Source organism: Macrobrachium rosenbergii, chromosome 54, assembly GCF_040412425.1.
Source record: "Macrobrachium rosenbergii isolate ZJJX-2024 chromosome 54, ASM4041242v1, whole genome shotgun sequence".
Lineage (NCBI taxonomy): Eukaryota > Metazoa > Arthropoda > Malacostraca > Decapoda > Palaemonidae > Macrobrachium > Macrobrachium rosenbergii.
The window spans coordinates 13465103-13489250 of NC_089794.1; the positions used below are offsets into that span (position 1 = coordinate 13465103).

The 24148-nt window shown below is 34.9% G+C and overlaps 1 protein-coding gene across 2 annotated transcripts in view; it reads right to left on the reverse strand.

The window, feature by feature from the left end:
• Nucleotides 1-24148, reverse strand: part of LOC136834762 (A-kinase anchor protein 7-like) — a 98794-nt gene that overhangs the window by 48481 nt on the left and 26165 nt on the right. The window contains exons 3-4 of one of the 2 annotated variants that reach the window (XM_067097373.1): nucleotides 12897-14475; nucleotides 5775-6240 (exon numbers count right to left, since the gene is read on the reverse strand). In XM_067097373.1, coding sequence (XP_066953474.1) covers nucleotides 5775-5910 — 136 coding nt within the window. In that variant the 5' untranslated portion in view covers nucleotides 5911-6240; nucleotides 12897-14475. Of the gene's footprint in view, nucleotides 1-5774; nucleotides 7702-12896; nucleotides 14476-24148 lie in introns of those variants that run through there. The other variant, XM_067097374.1, reaches the window with a different exon arrangement.

Genomic DNA, 24148 nt, shown 5'->3' on the forward strand with positions numbered 1-24148 from the left:
CAATTTTATATATTGGTTCCACAAACATGCTTTAAAGAGCCTTACGTATTTTTAACCTTTATCTGTGATTGTGTTAGACGATAACATGAAGCTGAATGATGCGGTGTCGAAAGAGGAATTCGATGAGCTGCTAATGAGGCTTCTGAGCATGCGTATTAAGCAGCTCATGCTGTGGAAGTATTAGTGTGGGGGACTTTAATTACGAATAATTGTGAAAATAAGAATGTGGAAGTGACCGTTGTTTCACTGTTTCTTTGTGGCCATCCCCTGTTAAGGAACATTTCCATTAATATCTAATTTGTAAGCTTGGTTGCAAAACCGTAATTCTGCAAGCACTGTGGGTCGCCTCTCTGTCTCTACTTCTCAATTTTCCTCCTTTTTCCTCTCTCTCTCTACCCCCATATTCCTTTCTTTCTTCTCCTAAACATTTTTCATACCTGTTTCTATCTCTCCTATTTATCTCTCTCTCTCTCTCTCCAATCCGTGTCCTTCCATTCCAGCATACTCCCATTCCTCACAGCATATGCTAATAACGGCTGCATTAATATGCTTGGGTATGATCACGCTTTTAACGCACGCAAATATATGCATCAGGGTAATGATTAACACTTCCGCCGAAACGAGCAACTCGCCTATTGTCATTCACCGGCAAAATCACTTTGGTTCCTCAGTTTAGAACGTTTTAGCAGGCTGTGAAATGGCCGTGAGAGGATGACGTAATGCAGAACCATTTACGGGCAAAAGCGTTCTCTTTCTAAATACGAAAAGGCTTAGAGTGAGATTACTAGGTCCAAGATAGACACTGAAACGGTTCTTATCCCGTGTTGTTTGCTGGCAAAATCTCTCTGGTTTCTCCAAGTTTGCAATTTTTCACTACGAATGGAATGGAATATAGAGTTGAGGCCAAAGGCCAAGCACTGGGACCTATGAGGTCATTCAGCGCTGGAAAGTAAACTGACAGTAAAAGGTCTGAAAGGCGTAACAGGAGGAAAACCTCGCAGTTGTACTATGAAACAATTGTTAGGAGAGGGTGGATAGCAAGATGGAAGAAAGACAATATGAATGGAGGTACAGTAAAAAGAATGAAAGGGGTTGCAGCTGGGGGCCGAATAGACGCTGCAAAGAACCTTTAGTAATGCCTACAGTGCACCCCGTGAGGTGCACTAGTGGCACAGCAACCCCCCCTGCGGGATTCAGTACTTATGAAATAACTACTGAAAGAACCTTACCCACTCCCATTCACAAACATAATCTTCCTGTTTTCTGAAGTTTAAATATGTTCATATGAAATTAAATAGTTTTTTGAACTGGGCACTAAATGTAGCGTCATTCACTCGTAAAATCCGTTTGGATTCCGAGAGATTAGAAAGTTTCTGCGGATTATGAAATGACCACAGGACAGCCACTCAGTCCAGTGTCCTTCACAAGGAAAATCATTCTGGTTCCTGAACGTTTGGAAACATTTTCACAAGGATACATAACTGTTATCAAGATGGACAGTTTGTCTTTTGTCACTCAGTGCCATTTTTAGTTTTCTGTAAAAGAAAACTACTGAGATGGCTATTTGTCTGTCCGTCCGCACTTTTTCTGTCCGTCCTCAGATCTTAAAAGCTACTGAGGCTAAAGGGCTGCAAATTGGTATATTGATCATCCACCCTCCAATCATCAAACATACGTAATAGCAGCCGTCTAGCCTCTGTAGTTTTATGTTAAGGTTAAAGTTAGCCATGATCGTGCGTATGGCATCGCTATGGGTGCCAATAACACAGGCCACCACTGGGCCGTGGCTGAAAGTTTCATGGGCCGCTGCTGAGAGTTTCATGGGCCGTGGCTGAGAGTTTCATACAGCATTTATACGCTGTGCAGAAAACTCGATTGCGCCGAAGAAACTTCAGCGCATTTTTCATTTGTTTTAAATTAAAATGGACACTTTATATTGTGTCATTCAGTGCCAAAATCACGTTGGTTCAAAAGTTGTCGTACAGGAAATGCGCTTCACATAAAAACAACTTTTCTTACAAAATACCTGAAGGAAATCACTACATACTTTACATGTGGCATGTGCATATGAAGGCACATGACTTTTTTTTTTTTTACTTTCATACCAGACTGTTTGCAAATTAGATTTGGAGGCCATGTTGAAACTGATTTACAGTTATATCTATTTTTACACTGGTCCCTTTGGCGATCGACCCAGAAATGTACCATTGTAATACTGTGTTTTAGAAAATTGTATTTCAGATTCCCATCTACACGTGAATTAATACTGAGGTAATGTTATCATCGGTGCAAATCTCTTTCTATTTTAAATCGTTGTTCGAGTAGTATATATATATATATATATATATATATATATATATATATATATATATATATATATATATATATATATATATATATATATAGAGAGAGAGAGAGAGAGAGAGAGAGAGAGATAGATAAAATTACACACTAATAGAATTTAGATATCAATCTGCATGTGAATTTAGAATGTAATTATTACCAAATGAATTACAGATCAGATTATACTAAATTAAGCAGGAAAAATTATTACCGCATAAAATTCCATTTAATAAGAGCACGTAAATTGCAACCATATTAATGACAGTTCGTAATAAACTCCATGTAATTAATTTTGTAATACATAATCTCTTGCAATTTGCGCATTGCATGCTGAAACTTGGGAATTTTCGTTTTCCTTCTGTTTCTCCCGACTTACAGCTGGGTCAAATGTGATAAATTATCTTCACACACATCGTTGAATACATTGTATAAATTACTATTAAAACTTGAAAACTGGTTTCCACCGCAGATGGTAAAAATAAACTATATACCCCTTAATTACACCACATAAACGTGTGAACATAACTCATAGCACATAAAATTCTAGTAAATCAGTCACCAGTACATAACACATGAACATAATTACTATATATGTATAGCTTAAAAGTTAGAGTCAGCAGTTAGTACATATCACAATATTATAACTCATGAAATTACTGGAAGTAATTCCCAGTACACAGCACATAAAGTGGAAGTATATGAATTACCAAGTATACCACAAAAATTGTAGAAAATAAAACGTAAAATTTCTTTAAATACATTACCTGAGGAATAAGTGTATTCAGTACAATTATGGTAAGCCAGTGACTAGTACATAACACATAACACACAACATAATTACATAAACTTGCATAAATGAACTACACATAAAACATGGCCCATAGTATAAGCATGTCAAATAAAGTACCAATACAGAACGTTACACATTAAACACATTACATGATTTACCATTACATAACCCATACTACATGACATTACATGTAAATTACCAGCACACACCACATAACACATAAAATAGAATATTACACATTACAATGCAGTAAATGATTTACCATTACGTAACTCACAGAAAAAAATTGCATGTAAATTAAAAACACATTACCAATACGTAACCCCAGAACAAAAATTTATATGTAAATTCCAAACGCATAACTAATAATACTGAAAATAAAACATTAATATTAATAAAGTAAATGATATACCATTACATAACTCAATGTACATGCTGTAATATTACATGCAAATTACCAGCACATAGCACACAATACTCAATATAAAACATTACACATTACAGGACAGTTAATGCTTTACCATCACACAACTCACAAAACGTAATCTTATGTTTTATGTATCATTTGATATGTGTAAATTACCAACACCTATCAAATGATACATAATATGCAAAATAAAACATTAACATTAGAACACAGTAAATAATTACCATTACACAACCCGTGATGCATAACGCAAGACATAGATGACATGAATGCTCCAGACGTATCACGAAACGCATCAAATTGCATTAAATAAAATGTCCGGGTCAAACCTCAGTATCATGAGTGTTTACGCGGGCGATAGAGGCTTCCCCTAATAGGATAATAATTGTCCAAGAATTATTCGGTTATAATCGCATTAAAGGACGCAATTATACTCTCTGAGCCCGGATTATGAGTTATATCTTGCGGTATTGTTTAATCAGAGGTGGTCGGTAGTGTTATTGTCTTTACGGCTCATATTATTAACACTATTACTGTTATGATGCTTTTGGTGTTATTGCTGGTGTATCCGAATCGTCAAAAGTGTCGGTGATATAAAAGATCTAGACTGGAAAACCAGTAGTGAAATAGAATGGGGGTCGGGCTAGACGACGGCAAGTTTCAATGTGAGATTCACAACTCTCTGATTATCGTCATTACAAAAAGAAAGGATATATATATATATATATATATATATATATATATATATATATATATATATATATATATATATATATATATATATACTGTATATATATAGCGTTTTGTATATCATTATCAGTAGTATCATTATTATTATCATTACTTCTACCCTACCTCACTTACTACGATTATCACTACTATCCTACATTCATCATTAATAATATGAATCACATCTTTATCAAGTCGCTGGTATAGTGGTTGGTGTCTTGGTATGCCACTCAGATGTCATGAGTTCGCGCCTCCCCAAGGGCGATGAAAAATCAGTGGCTCCGTATCATGATCAGTTACTGATGCGGTGTGGGGTCTGCGGTGGGAGGTTGAAACCAACAAATTCTTTGGAATCTTGAATTTCAAGTCAATGGCCCTATGAGCTTGTTCACTATGAGTAAGTTTCGTAATGCTAATACCACCACTACTACTACTACTACTAATAATAATAATAATAATAATAATAATAACCATCCCTCTGATCGAATTAATCAGGTATCGGGAAAGTGTTGCACGTTCATCAGAGTCTTGTAACTCATTACAGCATAAGGATGGATCACACGGAAGCGCAGGAGTGTCAAGTGAGTATTATGAGGACGAGAAAATACGACGTTGCCTTCGGAATCGAGATTAATATTCAACGTATGCAAATGGCCATTAATATACGATAAATGTCATTAGCATTTATGACAAAGTCTGACGCCAGCCAGTCTCCCAGGTTGAAACGTGTCATGACGCGTTTTAATACCGACTCGTCCAGAATGCTATTAAAAGTTTTAATCGTTATTATAGGGATATAAGTGTCGAGGCTATCTATAAGTATACATTTATGTACAGATATTTATTTTAAGCATTTATAAGTAAGGAGATTTGATTTGTTTTTCATTTTTGATCGTGTGATCATACAATGGGTGTTTTCAATGTCGATGAAAATAACTGTTGAAAAGGCAGATTTGTGCATGAAAGCAGTCAATCAGTCTATTTGCCTTTGCTAACACAGTTGGACAATTTCTACACGTTCACCTGCTTATTTGTTTGTTTGTTGGAACAAATAAATAGAATATTTTTGATCCTCATCGAACGTGGAACAAGAATTTTAAATCGTTTCCCTCCTGTAACCATAAGAAATTACAACTCTGTGTTCCCGGACCGTAGATTTATCAATATTTTGACATTTTAACCACTAATATTGACAAACAGGTAAAGTATGTTATTAACAAGTAAGATTGTAAACTGATCCTGAAGATTAGCTGATGAAATTCCAATCACCTTTCTAAATATGCTGTGCAATTAGGCATTCCCACGCTGACAATATACCTTACCATAGAATAATAGTATAATGATATACTGTTAACATCAAAGGTAACTTTTCAGGTGTGTCTTGCATATGTCTCGCAACAAAACATTTACATACTGGCTACTGCTCACCTATAAATCAACCTTCCAAATATACCACGCAACGATATATATTCTATATTGACTTACTTTTAACATCTAAGGTCACCTTTCCAGGCGCCCTGTGCCACGGAGTAATCCTGTACTGACGAACTGCTGACCTCCATATTAATAATCCAGGTGTTCTTGGCCATAAAACTTCCCCGTACGGACAAACAATTGCCATCTGCACCAACCTCCTTATCCAGCCGAACTATCAATAGAGTGTAAAATCAAAACTTGACTCGCCCACTATCAAAATTTCGCCCTGGAATCTCTTCATACATAATTCAGCCTCATTGCTGGTTCTGGGGGGGAAAGCCGTCCCCTAGAGACAATTTACCCTTGAATATTCATCTCGCTAATGGTAAGGGAGATGAAATATCCCGGGCAGGAGGAGACGCAGCTTCCGCGGGACTGTGGCAGCCAAATTCGTTTTACGGCCTCCCTCCCTCTCTCTCTCTTTTCTGGTGCATAAATGATGCTGCTGCTGCTGTTGAATCTGCCATCGGTAATTCTGTTGCGGGAGATAGCAAGGGGTGATGCTGGTTAAGGTCTTGTGATTGTTATTTTCAATTTTTTTTATTTTGTTATGATCTGTTATTATTGTTATTGAAAGTAAATGGTTTTGTAAATTCTAACCTAGTTATTTATAATTTTTTTAAAACGTGAATACTTTTATGCTTAAAATTAATTAGTCTATTTTAATTAATAATAAACGCTTTTATATTTGTTCTAACCTCATTCCTTTTTACAATTATTATCAACAATAAATGGCTTTGTTGATGTTCTAACCTAGTCATTTATATATTTTTTTAAATGTGAATACTTTTGTACTTAAAATGAACTAGTTAATTAATTAATAATAAATGGTTTCATTGTTCTGACCTAATTATATATTTTCATTTTCAACGTCAGTAACCTCTACAGAACCTCTAATCATTTTCCCAGCTTGCTCGATCATTTTTTGTACTTGGATATAAACTGCTTCATTAACTCCATATCTTAATTTCTCTGATTTGAACACGAGCTGAACAATAACTCTCAAACTTAACCATTACTTTAAAGAAAATATACAGAAAAGGCAAGCAAAAACTGAGAGCAGTAAGTAAAAATACTCAGTGAAGAACACACGAATAAAATGAAAGGCAAGCAATGTAACACCAACTTTGAGAACAAACAAAAGAAAAAATTAAAGGAAATAAGAAATAACCAATAATCACTATAATATCCTAAAAAGATGCCCACTGTCTCAAGTATCCCAAAAATCTGAAGTTACTGTCTCTTGCCATAAGTATGATAAAAATCTCTGTGCTATTTAATACCCCACAACATTTTCCTTCATGATATCTTATAACAAATTCAGCAAGCACTTGCACACACTCTTTGAAGCAGCTGGTGCAAGAACTGCAATCTGAAATAAAAAGAAGACGTGGAAACCTTTTATCAAGAAGCCCGAAATTCTTGTCCCATCCCCCTCCCCTTTACACCCCCCACTACCCCGACACACACAAACGCACACACACACACACACACACACACACACGCACGCACGCGCGATATATAAAAAAAGATGGTTCCATTTAAAACCTCACAACACTTTCCTTCATAACGCCTTCTGATGCACCAGTTGGACCGGCCTTTATCTGCCATTACGGGGTGGTGTAATTCTTCCGACTATTCTCCTCGAGGGAGGGAAGGAAGAAAGGGGGTGGGTGTGGGGGGGCGGTAGCAACAACTGAGGGAGGGAGGGAATTTGTAAGCTTTTAGGCACATTACGTGATAGGCCATTAGGAAGGGAAGGCTGGCTGTCACATGTGGCCTTATTTGTGACACCCATAAAGTGGCGAAGGAGCCGAGTAGCACTGACGACTGTTCAGCGGCGCTCCATGCAAATCAGGGTCATATTTCTGCCCCGATTTCTAAAGGCGGTTATAATGTCGATCGTCATCGGTGGAGAATTATGTCTCTCTCTCTCTCTCTCTCTCTCTCTCTCTCTCTCTCTCTCTCAGGTGATGCATTAAAGAGCGAATTAAGCGTATGCAAATTAAATTGCAGGACGCGTGCGTGGATCCTGAAAGGACCTTCAAATCGTGCCTGTTTTTGCAAGATTTGATTGGAAAGAACGCTCCCGATAAACACAAGTACATACACACGGGAGAAATGCCTCTTTGAGAATGACTGATTGATGGAATGATTCCAGTCCTTGATGAGTGACACCAAAATGTCTCTTGAGAAGCAATATATCAAGCATAAGGGTTAACGCTACTAGAATTATAGCTCAATCGAGCACACCACTCATGGTATGTATGCAAGCTATGCGATCTAACACGTAAAACATATGTAAATTTCTAATGACTGGGGCGACCAAGTTGGGAGCATATCATGGGGAATCATACTCGTTGGAGTGATTCAGTTACAGATTCAGTTACAAAGGAGACAGACAGAAGTAAACAAGCATATTTGACAGAAAATTTTAGCTTCTTGCAGAGATGAAAACACTAAAATACAAAACTACATGACATAGGTTCTTGGCCTAATCGACAAGGTGCAGTGTTACATAAGTTAACAAAATTAGTTCTCCCGTTGTCAGTTTTCTAAGTAAAAATATGATACATTCTTAGTTTCCTGAAAAGAAAACTATTGTGCCGACTTTGTCTGTCCGCCCGCACTTTATTCTGTCCGCACTTTTCCTGTTCGCCCTCAGATCTTAAAAACTACTGTGGCTAGAGGGCTGCAAATTGGTATGTTGATCATCCATCCTCCAATCATTAAACATACCAAATTGCAGTCCTCTAGCCTCAGTAGTTTTTATTTTATTTAAGGTTAAAGTTAGCCATGATCGTGCGTCTGGCAACGATGTAGGCCAGGCCACCACCGGGCCGTGGTTAAAGTTTCATGGGCCGCGGCTCATACAGCACTATACCGAGATCACCGAAAATAGATCTATTTTCGGTGGCCTTGATTATATGCTGTAGCGGCCGTACAGAAAACTCGATTGCGCTGAAAAATATCACGTATCTATATAAAAAGATCGAATTCTTAATACAATATCTTCAATTTCTATCAGAAAAAAAGCTCATTTTCCCATTTCTCACATTTATGATTAGAAAGGATAGTGACAATTTTAAAAATATTTTCATGAAATTATCATAATTAGTTAAAAAATTAAGATCTTTTAGATAATTTTCGGTTTTTAACTGGAAAATAACAAATTTTGAAAAACCTTAAAACGGTTACCATTTCTAGGTTAGAAGTGAAATCAATGTTGAAGCTCTTCGCTGAATTCCCATTTGGCAAAGCTAGATTTCTGCCTTCATAGGAATTGATATGGCTTTGTTACTCTCAACTTCCTCTTTTCAAGTAAGGATGGTTTCTGAGTCCAATCCCCTCTTCTGTAAGAGCAGCCTAGAAAAACAGCAACGCATAAGGCAGAGTAACTCTACAAAAACTCTACAAATACTCATAGTTTAGGCGGGGAACATATGCTGAGTTTCGACTGGCTGGCAACAACGACTGTAAATAAAATTCTGATTAAGTTGTCTCATAGCTGTTACCAAGACAACCTAATGTTTACACAGAGCGCTGAAGTGTAAAACTGTTTCATGTGATGAAAAAAAGGACGCAGAATGAAAACCCATTCAAGTATAAATAAAGCCTCGATAAAAATTTATTACATAACTATAATAGAAGACTAGGAGAGATTTTGCCGCGGATACCATAGCTAAGATGCTTTCTTAATAGTATATCCTTATTTTGGCGATGCTGCCAAAATTCGTCTGTTTTTTATGCAAATAACCTCAATCTGTGGAAACCATGACATTCCTCTTGTAAATAAATTTACTATAAAGCCTTCCCATTTATGTAAGGGAAGATATTGCTCCGTAATATCATTATAACTGTATGGTACTCAGACAGTTTTTCTAATTTAATGTGAGGATGGATAAATTATGTAAACAACTGCAGAAGAGTGTTGCAAAATGGTGACAAGAGTGTTGCAAAACTGTTTCGTAGACATAGTAAAACGCCACTTGTTCCTAGAATTATCAATGACAATAGGCGTAATAATGTGAGATTGACAATGATCTAACGTGTTTACTATAAACGTAACCTGAAATTAAGCTAATTGTGACATTGCTTGCAATAACAATGATTTAGTACAAATTCCAAGTTCATAAATGGAACGTTTGTTTACGAGACGCCGTTGTTGCCATAACCTGATACGAAGAGCAGAATCGCCAAAACATCAGCAATCACCCTTTGAAGATATGCTTTAATGATGGCAATCAGAAAATGTCTCTTGATCTTTTAATATTAAAAATTTAATAAATATACCCATATGCTTCATTTACACTTATAAGAGAAATTTATTCTGTGTGCTATTCTAATAAGAAAATAGTTTTTATCTTGAAATAAATCCACGGCCGTTTGTGTACAGTGGTTACCATGGTAACAAGAATGAAACAACCCGCTAGAACTCGAATTAGAGTAATTTTTCTCGACCAACCGAAAACGGTATACAATTCCCGACTAAACTAACAGCGTGTCGTGAGTTCCTCTCACTTTTTGCATTGCTGTTTGTAAAAAAAAACTCCTGAATTTTAGACCTTTTTTTTGTTTTAGTTTTTTTTTCGCATTCCTCTGTATTTAAGACTATTAAAGGCGCTTATAATGAATGAAATGAACTTCTGATGACTATCAAAATGAACTTCTGATGACTATCAAAGAAAATGCAATCATTCAAAAAATTGGAAATTTTTATAACAAATTAATTTCCGAGTTCCTCTCACTTTATGCGTTGCTGTTGGGAAAAAAATGAAACTCCTGAATTTATTTTTAAGTTTCTAATTTTTTCGCGTTTCTCTGCATTTAAGATTATTTTTAAAGGCGCCTATAATGTGAATGAAATAAAGTTCGGATGACTATTACAGGAAATGCAATCATTAAAAAAATTGAAAAATGTTATAACAAACTAATTTCTGCTATTCCTCATTTTTATGTTTTGCTGTATACTGCTAAACTGGAAATACAGTGAAAATTTTGTAATGAACTGCAATTTTTTTGAATTATGTGCTAAGCGAGTGACTAACACCCAGCCAGACCCAAGTAGGTAGGTCAGTTGCAAGAAATGCAAAAATTTTCTTATATATTGCAGTTTCCTTAAATAAAATGTTTCGCCATGTGAATTGGTCTGATTGGGGTTAATCATTCATGTAGCACACTGTAGTAATTCTAATTCTCTGTAATGATTTTATAACATACCAACTTTTCTCATGCTGAATTAAAGTAACGAAACTTATAAAAAAATAAAAAGTGGCATCTTAGGTTGAAAAAAAAGAAGAAGAAGAACGATTCATGATTATTCAATGGTACCAAATCTCGTTTGCATTGCAGAAAAGTTTGCCTTATATGGAGGGTCCTCACACATACCTTAAGCAATGCAAAACACCATACTAGTATTTTTTTTAATTTATATTTTCTTGTGGTATTTATTTCATGTTTTGCTCTAAATTGCTGAACTGGAAAATGAGAATTTTACAGTATATTAAAATTTTTTCGAGAAATTCTTATTAAGCGACTAACAAACTAATCAGGCTCATTCTAAAGACAAAAATATTTTTGATGTAAAGAAATTACATTAAATAACAGAATTCTGGAATTTCTTGCAATCAATCTATTTAACTTTTCTATGATATGAAATTCCTGTGATGGCGTTCTTTAGTATATAGAATGAAAATTAAGATATAATTTTACTGTAGAAAATGTAAAAATTATGTTGCTAATAACTAACTGTTAATATGATTCCACAGTCCAAAAAGGGCCTCTCAAATTCCAATTATGTAATCTTATATAAAACTAAAAAAGTGGCACCTGAATTTTTAAAACATAAAAAAAAACGTTTATTGCAGGATTAGGCCTATTCAGCGGTGCTGACTCTCGTCCGCATTGCAAAGCGTTTGCAATATATGGAAGGTCATACGACATTCTCTGAGGTGTCTAGAATTTCAAGCCATTTACTTAAGTCATCAATAGAATTTTGATCTTTCCTAGATAGTGATACCCAACAAAGTTCGGGGGGTCGTTCTCTAGGACTGATATTTTTGGGGTCATTACCTTTATGATATTTACAGTCTTTTGTTTATTATTTTACAGTAATCCCCCAACGGGCTTGTACTAAACACGCCGCAAGGGTGGATACATACCGGGTTGCAACCCTTGGGGGTCACTATCTAGGAAAGATCCCCGAATTCTTTGTTTCCAACTGAAGAAATTTATGATTCTCAATCCCGAATTGAAATCAGTTACAGAAATCTCGGTTTGTAATTGAGATCATTTACCGAATTCTCAGTAAATGTCAAGCAAATGTCTTCTAGAATTCTCAGTTACTCGAATCATTTATGAAATCTTTACTTCTTAACTTAAATCAGAAACAAAATTCTAACTCTATAACTGAAATACTATACGGAATTCTAGCTCTATGACTGAAATCATATACAGAATTCTAACTCTATAACTGAAATCATAAACAGAACTTTAAATCTAGTAACTAAAATACAGAATTCCAACTCTGTAACTGAAATCATATACAGAAATCCAACTTCATAACTGAAATCATATACAGAATTCTAACTCTATAACTGAAATCATACACAGAACTTTAACTCTAGCAACTAAAATACAGAATTCCAACTCTGTAACTGAAATCATATACAGAATTCTAACTCCATAACTGAAATTATATACAGAATTCTAGCTCTATAACTAATATCATATATGGAATTCTAGCTCTAAAACTAAAGTCATATACAGAATTCTAACTCTATAACTGAAATCATACACAGAACTTCAACTCTAGTAACTAAAATACAGAATTCCAACTCTGTAACTGAAATCCTATACATAATTCCAACTCTATAACAGAAATCATATACAGAATTCCAACTTTATAACTGAAATCATACACAGAATTCCAACTTTATAACTGAAATCATATGCAGGCTTCTAACTCTATAATTGAAATCATATACGGAATTCTAGCTTTATAAATGAATCATATACAGAATTCTACCCGTATAACTGAAATCATATACGGAATTCTAGTTCTACAACGGAGGTCATATGCCAAAAACTCAACTCCGAGCTTGAAAGAAGTCAAATCTCTAAATCTCTCACCGAAATCTCAGCTTCCGCCATGTTTTGATTTGCCTAACGCCCGGGGCAAAAAACTCTTATCTCTCGGGCTCTGGGAGTCTTGGCCAGTGTAGCTGACATGTCTCCCCATTCCAATGCAGCAAAAGGAAGAGTAGCATCACTGGCGGTGCCATTTCTATGCTGCCGATGCGTTCCCTCTTATCCGTTTTGCATTTTACTCGCTCTATTTAGGATACGTTGCCCTCCTTCCTCCAAATATAGGAGAAACATGGAAGTGAGGATTGCCAGGCGCGTGGAAGTGATCGTGGCTGAAACCAAATAACGTTCACGTGGCTTTCTGAGTCCGCCGAGATGATGGCATTATTGCCGCCTGTTTCAGAGGTTTTATTCGTCAATGTTGAGGGTGTAAATCTCCTTTTCCGGCGGTCAATAGCTCCTAGGGGTAATTTAAACCATCTTAGGAACACACTGTTTAACCATCTTCCCAGTACTATATCTGTTCATAGCCTGTGACCAAAAGGACTAGTGCGTGCTACTATATCAACGTGTAGGATAAGAGATTTTCAATTCCATTAATAGTAAAGAGGACTTTCGTGATCGCCATAGGAGCAATGGGGTTGCCCCACTTTCTTCTCTTCTGTTCTGCATCATTCTCTACCTATGAAGATTGCATGCACAAGAGTTATTCAATGATTAAAGTTGGTCACTCTGGTTAGTTCTGAAAAATATGATGATTTATTTGTGTGTAATATATGTATACACATCATGTATAAGTTTGAGAGTTCAATGAACCATGCATACCTATCTGTTTGTCTGTCTGTCTCTCTTAGGCAGGCAATCAAGCAACGCCCCCTTTTTTCCTCAGTAAAAAATCAAGCGTAAAAACATTACATGATTAATGTCATCTCTTACTGCAGATTAACTAGTATGTCCAGTGAACTACCTTAACGAACGTTGTAAGACAAAAATCTCAATTAAGGTTTGTTGTCAGTCTATGATAGCTCAAGCTAATGAGAACTGAATTTCAAAATTAATAAACATAAAAATGGGAAGACTGATTCATAGACTGATCAGCTTACGTAGACTGGCGTTACAATAACAATGTATATCATCCCTGGAAATAGTTATTTGTAATACTTAATATGCATAGAAAAAAAAACAAAGATGAAAAATCTGAGAGGAGATGGGACACATCCCACCGATGATTTTGTTTCTTCCTGTAATGCATTGTTGATGTCGATGCTCTTGTTCTTGTTAAAAGTCGACCGGGGAGGCTGAAGCTGGTTGCTTGCTTCAGTTCACGTCACCCCATACCTAGCCTGTGGCTGTGTACCAGAGCAGTCAGCTTGCTTAGTACCCGGTCAACAACTCTGCCCCATGAGGCCTGGTGTTGGGAGTCAAGGGTCGTCAGTCAGAGTCATCCTTTTTGTGAGACGAAAGATTCATAAACGTCCAGTGGCTGGGATCGTAGCAAAGTTTTCTTAGGAAGAAGTGGCCATGAGTTGAAGTCCTCCTCAGGACAAGAAGCGGCCACTGCGAGTGTTTGAGGGTTGATGTTACTACTGTACACAGGATCATCGCCAAGGCTTGAGGAGTGTATCTGAAAAGGAATAAAACTCAAGATGGATTATTAATGCTAGATATTTCATTGTAAATTATTCTCTCATTCAAATCAATTGTCGTTGATATTTCGTGGTAAATTATTCCCTCATTTAAATCAATTATCGTTGATGGAATGACACCTGAGAATATTCCTATTTTGTTGGAATGACACCTGAAAATGTTCCTATTTTATTAGCATTTCATTAAGCAAGATGCATGTAGAGAAAAATTAATTTTCTTGATGTTTAATAATCTCAGACTTTATACTTAGTGAATATAGAATGATGTACTCAACTTAGACATCACATAAATTATAAGTCTTTAGAGTATTGCGATACCTCCTTTCCACTGAGCTTGCATGCAGAGCGCATGCCGAATTTTTACAAATAAAAATAAAGTTGCACATATATAAACGCTTAGACAACAACTGCAGGCTTAAACAGCGACAAAAACAATACGAAACATTCAAGTTAAACGAAATATGTGTCAGGAAAGCATATTCGGGGTCGCAGACCAACCCTGTTCTAGTCGTGTTGCAATACAAACTCTGCTTTTTATCAGCATGCGGAGCGCCAAAGGGAAAAAGTATTTTCCAGAAATAGACCGTCACTGCCAGACGCATGTACACAGAAAAAAAGAAATGGAAGAGATTTCTTCCTATAAAAATGTACTGTCGTTTTTCCCACGTATTCAGAGGCACTTGGAACCGAAAGGTTTGACGTAACTGTGAAACGTAAGTGTGTTTCCGAGGGGGGAAATATATGTTTCTAGACTGTAACTTCCGAATATATTTCTTGAATTTATTTCCTTTTGATTCGTGTACTGTCCGGTTCTCTTGCTTGTATAGAATTCGTTTTGTCCAGAAAATATCAATATGAGTATTGTCCGAGTAGGGCAACCAAGCCAGTTTTTATTTTATTGTAAATTCTTACTTTGTCTGAGAAAGCTATTGATTACAAAGGTACGGAATTAAATAGGTTATTTTCTACAATGAAGACTTAGCAAAAAAGTCATTTTATTTCTCTACCGCTATCTCTCTCATCCTTTCGAAATGAAACAGATAATACACGTTTACTAAAAAACACATAGCGCCTCTATTGAATTAAGCAAGGAATTTAACATTTTGTGGTTACTCGACTTTTGTGGGTTTCAACCAGAGGGAATAAGGGCATGGTGCTGGAACCTTTATCCCATTTCATGCTAAGGAGCCAAATCCCTCTAGGGGACACACACACACACACTCATATATATATATATATATATATATATATATATATATATATATATAGTATATATATTATATATATATTAATATAAATATATATATATATATATGAATACACACACACATTTATAATATATATAATTTACCAAGATAAAAATATATTAAAAACAACCATAATTTGCATTGTTGAACAATGAATTTATCATCAAATTGTTTTCACGACCATTGATGTTAATAACTGGAAAATAATGCTTGTGACAATATGACATTAATTAATTTTGTGCCACTGCACCAGCAAGCATTTGATATTGCTTTAACAGTGTTTTCGTTCGTCCATTTTTCTATTTTTTTCTATCAGAGAAAAGAGCAATGTTAATGCTTTGTATTTGACGAGATTCTATTTATTGGAGATACAAATCTACAGTTATGTATATGTACATATATTTAAAGATAAATCTGTACAGAGAGCTTTCAGGAATCTGTTCGATTCCCCTTTTCAAACAGATTCCCGAAAGCTCTCTGTACAGACTTATCTTTAAATGAAAGCTCTCTGTACAGATTTATCTTTAAATGAAAGCTCTCTGTACAGATTTATCTTTAAATGAAAGTTCTCTGTACAGATTTATCTTTAAATGAAAGCTCTCTCTACAGATTTATCTTTAAATGAAAGCTCTCTTTACAGATTTAGCTTTAAATGAAAGCTCTCTGTACAGATTTATCTTCAAATGAAAGCTCTCTGTACAGATTTATCTTCAAATATATGCACACATAAGGAACTGTGGATCTGAGTCTCCATTTCAAGACTCACGCTACCAAGAGTATTTTCTATTCTATTTATTACCAGTGTGGAATAAGGTATCATACACATGTCACTCTTAATGTATAAATTTTTCAGTCTATCACAGTTTGACACAATTTATTACCTTAACGTATTTCGTTTGAAAAAGACTGCATTTACTTTCACATTTTATGAGAGTATGCAATGTCCATTTGTTTTAACAACCTTTTACTAAAGCATTTACTAAAATAAAAATGCAAAAACGATGGTGCAGAAAGGAAGGCCTATTCTGTATCAAACATGGTCCTTGCTGTAAGCGTGTCGCAGTTCAAACTTCCCCTGTTTATTTGCGCGATTTTGCATACGGAGCGCCAAAGGGAAAAAGTATTTTACGGGATATAGACCGTCACTGCCAGACGCATGTCTACCCAACGAAAGAAATGGATGCGATTTCTCGGCCCCATGGAAAAAATCGCAGCCATTTTTTCCAGCCTTTACAGGAATTTGGTATTTGGGCACGAAAACTGTGACGTAGCTGTTTAACGTAACTGTGTGTTTTCAATAGAGGAGAGAATGTTTTTCTGGAATATAACTGCTGAATATATTTCTTAAATGTATTTCCTTCTGCTACGGCCACCTCCTATTCTGCCGCTCGTATGGAATACGTACTGTTCAAGGCACACTACGCGTATCGTTTGGCTCAGGCAAACACGCCAGGTTTTATTTTATGATATTTTATTTCGAAATATTGTGTTTTTGTGTGTGTGAAATATATATATATATATAATATATATATATATATATATATATATATATATATATATATATATATATATATATATATATATATATATATATATATATATATATATATATATATATATATATATATATATACACACACATTTAGCTGCAAGTGTCGTTTAATATCTAATCTGTTCTACCTCGGACTTCTGTAGCAATGCTCGTGCATATAAAATGACGGTGATGTGTTAATTTATATGAAAATATATTATTTCCGAGGTAGAACGAATTGGATATTAAAGGACGTTTGTAGCTTAATGCTTGTGTATGAATCACGGTGATGTGATAAAATTCATTCATATATATATAGTATATATATATATATATATATATATATATATATATATATATATATATATATATATATATATATATATATATATATATATATATATATATATATATCTGTGTATGTGTGTGTGCTTGCATATTTTTCAACAAAAAATATGCCTCCATTTTTTTGGTGTTGTCTAACAAGACAATCTGCTATTCATTTCCTTTATTATTAACTACGTGTATTGTTCCGTATTTACTTTACTACTTATTGCATTTCGATTCAGCATCTGATCTTAATTTCATTATATTTCCTTGTATATCACTGTCATTTATTTTCAGTGATTGTCAAATCAGTCTTCAAAAGATTACTCAAACCCAACATTCATCTGGTGTATTTTTCATTTCTTTCTCAACTGTTACTTTTTATTTCATTCACAATTCATTTCATTCAGTTCCATCATCTGGCAACTCGACCTTCGAAGAACGTCGCATATCTCTTATTCATTTCATCTTTTATTCATCCTTGCTATCATTCATTCCTTCATTGACTATTCATTCGTACAATTATCTACAGAATCTAAGAAATTCATCTTCAAAGAACAGTGCAGATCTGATATTCATTTCATTCATTATTCATTTCGTTTATGATATTTTTATTTGCCGCAATGTTCACTGAAATTGTCCAGTAAAACATTCTACTGAATGTTTAAAACATCTATTTAGTTTATATTATTTTAATTTACTGTACTGTTCACTTAAATTTTCCCTTAAAATATGCTGCTGAATTTTAAAAAGATATTTAAAAGAATAAGGAAAAAAAAAGGATAAAAAATCTGAAGGAGAAATGTGCAATTTCGAGACAATGAGCCTTGGTCGTTCCGAATCACCATCCCCCATCCCCCCGGGGCTGATAACAGTCAATTTACCGGAGTTGAAATTGAAACTGACGACGATTGAGACATCGGGAGACGGGAATAGATCAGCCGTGATGATGATGATGATGGTGATGGTGATGATGATGATGAGGATGATGGTGCTGACATCTGGTGACGGAAGGAGAGAACTCTGTCGAAGTAAATTGTCTGATTAAGGCTCTTGTTAAAGGGTTGTTACTTCGGCCGCGCCTGTTGAATGGGGTTCGAAATTGGATGGTAATCAGCTCGCGAATATGGGGAGGTGACACTCCATACGGTCGCTCTGGTCTCAATGTGACTCACTACCACTCAAGACAGGCTTGTCACTAGGGTCTGTTGCAAGTTAAATAATATTATGTCTTTGTTATGGAATGGGTCTTTAACTGGAAATAACTGATGAACTTGAAAATATGGAAAAGTAAGAAGACAACACTTGGGTGAATTTTAAAACTGGAAAATAAATTGTAGGAAAACATTGGGTAATCAAATCAATCACTCAATCAATCACTGAAAACTCTGGCCACCCTGGTCTCATTGTGACCCTCTGCCGTTCATACCAGATGATAAAACCTGATATATTCTGATATATTCTCCAGACGGTCATCTTCGCAAAGTGAAAAAGATAGTGGCTACAACTGAGTGCGTGTGTTTTGTCTTTGCTTTGTGACTGAGACGAGTAGATAAATATAAAAGTAGAAAGGATAGATAGATAGATAAAAATTTCTAGAGAGAGAGAGAGAGAGAGAGAGAGAGAGAGAGAGAGAGAGAGAGAGAGAAAGACCAGACAGATATATGAGTATAAAGAAAAATATATATCGAAAAATAAAGAAAATAGACAGATGATATAAATAGAAAGAAAAATATATATATATCTATATCTAAAATAAAAATATAAATTATATATATATATATATATATATATATATAGATAGATGCAGAATGTCAAAAAGATTGACACACAGATATAAAGAGAATACAGTCAGCCCCATAAATCAGTACAAAAGACACAAAATGCAAATACTTCATTCCTAAACACCTATAGACAGATAGACAGCGAGATAGATTAGATAGACAGCAGAGACTCAAACGAAGGGCCTAATTCAAAAGCTTTGTAGCAACATGTAGAACTGGATCTGCATAAATTTCACTTCTCAACAAAACCTGGCAGACGGAACTAGTTTATGGAGGTCCTCGGAATTTGAATTTGATTAGACTCCTAGACAATTATTTTCCTCATTTTGTCGGCTGGAAGAAAAATTAGGTCTCGTATGCCCGAGAGAGAGAGAGAGAGAGAGAGAGAGAGAGAGAGAGAGAGAGAGAGAGAAATACACTTTCTCTCTGCGTTACTTGGTGGGGACAGACAATCTTTTATTTAATCTTCCTCGTTAAGAACCAGATTAAAGAATGGTTACAAGACTTTACTCTCTCTCTCTCTCTCTCTCTCTCTCTCTCTCTCTCTCTCCAGTTACTTGGGGTTAAATATATAATCTAATTTCTCTGGGGTAGATAGATAGATAGACATCTCTTCTTTAAGGGCATTTCAGTATCATCTATGTTTTATTAAATAGGTTTTTGTAACTTCAAATACAAAAACCCGAAACGTCATTCATACCTCTATTATTAAAAATTTCTAGGCTGCATAAGCCATGAGAGAAATGAATAAATTATTCATAATCATCAGAACATCGGAGCCTTCGTACTGTTTCCAATAATTTTCGTACATAAAGTACACTGTATTATTAACAAAGCAATGAACAGTGTTGAGTGAAGTTCCGCGAACCGGCCTAAAGTCACGGTGCCATTTTCACTGACTTTCGTTCCACTTTTAGTTAATTTTCCAATTTTTAAAGTTGTTCTCATACCAATAAAATGAAGAAAAATGTCCGAAATTCATGGGAAGGTTCTTGTACCCTATTGGCAAGTGACACATTTCAGTAACATTCGTTCAGCATTCGAGTGAGCCAATGGAGAAATATGGCTCTTGAACGATGAAATATGAAAACTGTGTCATGGCGTTGGCATCCCGCGTGCAATATTTGTGCATACGCTTTCAGGTGGCATGTTTGCATATAAGGGACTGTTTTCATGAAAGTTCTTTTTTTTTTTGCGTTACATTTGATTGTTTATTTGCGAGGGAAAACTTGCCCTGTTTAATAATTGTTCGTGTACATTTGCACGAGGACGAAAATGGAATAGTTACAAGCGCGAGCATAACTACCCGTGACAGTTAGAAATGAAAAACATAACTGAAGGTCTAAATGAAAGGGGGTTTAATAATGAAAACGGTGCATGTCTTGCCAAATATGTGTTTGGGTTATCATACATGGCTTTATGTGCAAGATCATATATGCATATGTATATATATAAATGTATATATACATATTTTCATATATATAATATATATTATATATATATAATATATATATATATATATATATATATATATATATATATATATATATATATATATATATATATATATATATATATATACCTTCATATCTTCTTTTTAGTGTTTTGTAGTTTAACCTCTGTGTATAGAATTCACTCCTTTGTATTTTATGCGAAATAAAGCCTTTATTATATATATATATATATATATATATATATATATATATATATATATATATATACACACACACACACACACACACATATATATATATATATAATATATATATACATACATACATACATACATATGTATGTTGACCTAATACACTCAAAATCCTAGAATATAGCAATGAAAGTAAACCATAGCGTTCCATATAAAAAAACCAAAAATAAAACTTCATTTTACCCCTCAGTTTCAATATTATCATTTTCATTATTATTCTAAACAATTTCTAATCCAAAGCAAACCAAACATTGCAAAAATAGACTTTCGTTCAGGAGACAAAAAAAAAAAAAAAAAAAAAAAATCCCACAGTCGACTCGAAAAAAAAATTTCGACAAATCCTTCAAATCCGTCTTCTCCCTTTTACAGAATACCTAAAAATATTTCTTCTTTCTTTTGGGGATGAAACGAAAGAGTGTTGTGTGTGTGTGTGTGTGTGTGTGTGTGTGCATGTGTTCGTTCATGTGTGTGTGCGTTCGTGTGTGTGATTCCCCCCGCTGCTTTCGCTTATCAGAAATCTAATTGGAAAAAGATAAAGGAAATTTAAGGTTATTGTTACTCAAATCGGTTCCAGATTTTGGGAGAATTTTCTGAATTCTCGAGGACGTCTTTCTCGGACTTATGAATTTTCATACCCGGGAATGCGTTGGGAATGTTATTTTAAGATTATTTTGATAATTGGTGCAAGTTGCTTTAAGTGATTATTATTATTATTATTATTATTATTATTTATTATTATTATTATTATTATTATTATTATTATCTGAATGAGAAGGCATTCATGAAGAGCTTTCATAAACGAACATTAATTTGATAAAAAATGAAACACACAGATAAGATCTCTCGTAAATCAACAAGTAGATAAACAGTACAGGAATATACATCAACGTAGAGAAAATTAAAATAAAATAAATAAAAAAGCGTGAGAACTAACAAAGATTAAAGAATCTATGTGAATCGGTATCAATAATAATATATATACTGCCCTGAAGACCTTTAGTTTTCGCTGTTCCAGACTGTGTGGGCCTTATGCCAGCACGGCCTCTGCTCGATATTGGTGGTAGTAAGTGGAAACAGAAAGGTGAAAGTGAATAAGAGACTTAGTGTGGACCTTGGAACGCGGATCTCGATAATCGCGGAGATGTGTCTGTTCAGCAACAAAATGAAAAAACAGAAGCACTCTAAGATAATCAAAAGAAAAGCATAAAAAACAACGACAAAAAAAGAGAAAAGAAAATACTAATAATGGAAAAAAAAAGACAAGCGCTCACATCAAAATCAACAACCTCAACAAATAACAACCATAAGATTAACAACATCATAGCGAACAACAGTAAAAAAACAAGGTCAACGCTTCAACAGCAATAAAACAAATAGCAGCCAAAACAACAGCGGTAAAAACAACGGGAGCCAATCTGAAGATACATCAAATAAAAGGGAAAGTCTGTAACCGAGGACATAGATCATGAAATTGCCCATTGGAGTACAAAATGGGATTGCAATTGAACTGAAAAGTAGGATATGAGCTCTTGTTACAACGATCAGCCAGTCGGCGTTCTCCCCGAGCCTCAGAATTAAATAAAACTACATGAAAGATCTCTCTCTCTCTCTCTCTCTCTCTCTCTCTCTCCTTTTCAGTCCCCCTTCTCAGTCTTTTATCACATTTCACTTTGACTCTTTTTATATCTTTCTTTCTGTCTCTTTTATGTCTGTCTGTTTTTCTTTCTATCTCTCTCTCTCTCTCTCTCACAATTGTTTATCACATTTCACTGTGTCTCTTTTTATATTTCTCTCTCTCCCTCTCTCTCTCTCTCTCACAGTCTTTTATCACCTTTCACTATTACTCTTTTTACATTTTTCTTTTGTCTCTTCTATGTCTGTAAGTCAGTCTGCCTGTCTGTCTCTCTCTCTCTCCCTCTCACACAGTCGTTTATCACACTATGACTTTTTAAATAATTTTTCCTCTCTCTCTCTCTCTCTGTCTGTCTTTTATCACCTTTCACTACGTCTCTTTTTATCTTTCTTTTCCTCTCTTTCGTGTACAATGCTAGTTTTTCTGCCTTTCCCTCTCTTTCTTTTAATATTTCTTTCTGTAGCATATCTCTTCGCCGTCTTTAATTCCCCCTTTCTCTCTCTACTAGATGATGTTAACATTATTATTTTTCATTCTCTTTCTTACTATTTTATCATCTCTCTTATTTTCTGATTGCAGCTCTGTCCTTTTCTTTTATTTGTAATAGATTTTCATCACAGATTGGCTAACGATATGTATATATATACATACACACACACACACATATATATATATATATATATATATATATATATATAATTATATATATATTATATATATATATATATTATATATATTTTATATATATATATATATATATATATATATATATATATATATATATATATATATATATATATAAACACACAAGCATATACATACTGTATATGCATGTAAATAGATAACTAGATAGATATAGACAGATAGACAGACAGATAGATAGGGGCAACATCATCTACTGTGAGATTCCTTCTCGATCAGTGATTGATGGCTCTCATAAAATAGGACTACCACTCCATAAGTCATGGAGGGAAAATGTGTGTATGAGAGAGAGAGAGAGAGAGAGAGAGAGAGAGAGAGAGAGAGAGAGAGAGAGAGAGAGAAGACTCGCATGGAAAGAGCAATCCATATAAAAAAAGAGAAATAAATCCAATTGGTAATAAAGACATCAGGTGAACTACGGAAACGTGGGGAGGGGGGTCATGGGTTCCCCAAGGGGATTGGATGGATTGGGTTGGGGGGCGGGGAAGGGAAGGCACCCGTAGATTTATATTCTCGCTTGAGCGTCCACTGTTATTCAATTGTATGATCGATGCTCGTCGATGGCGCTAAGGATTTTATTGCTTCTCGCGAACCATCGCTTTCTGTGTCAGTATCCGATGAAATATGAGGTGTCTATAGCCTGTAGCTAACTCTACAAGGGGTGTAGGGGGGTGAAATGACTCGAAAATATTGTTGCCATCGCCTGAAAATATCGCCGTCTC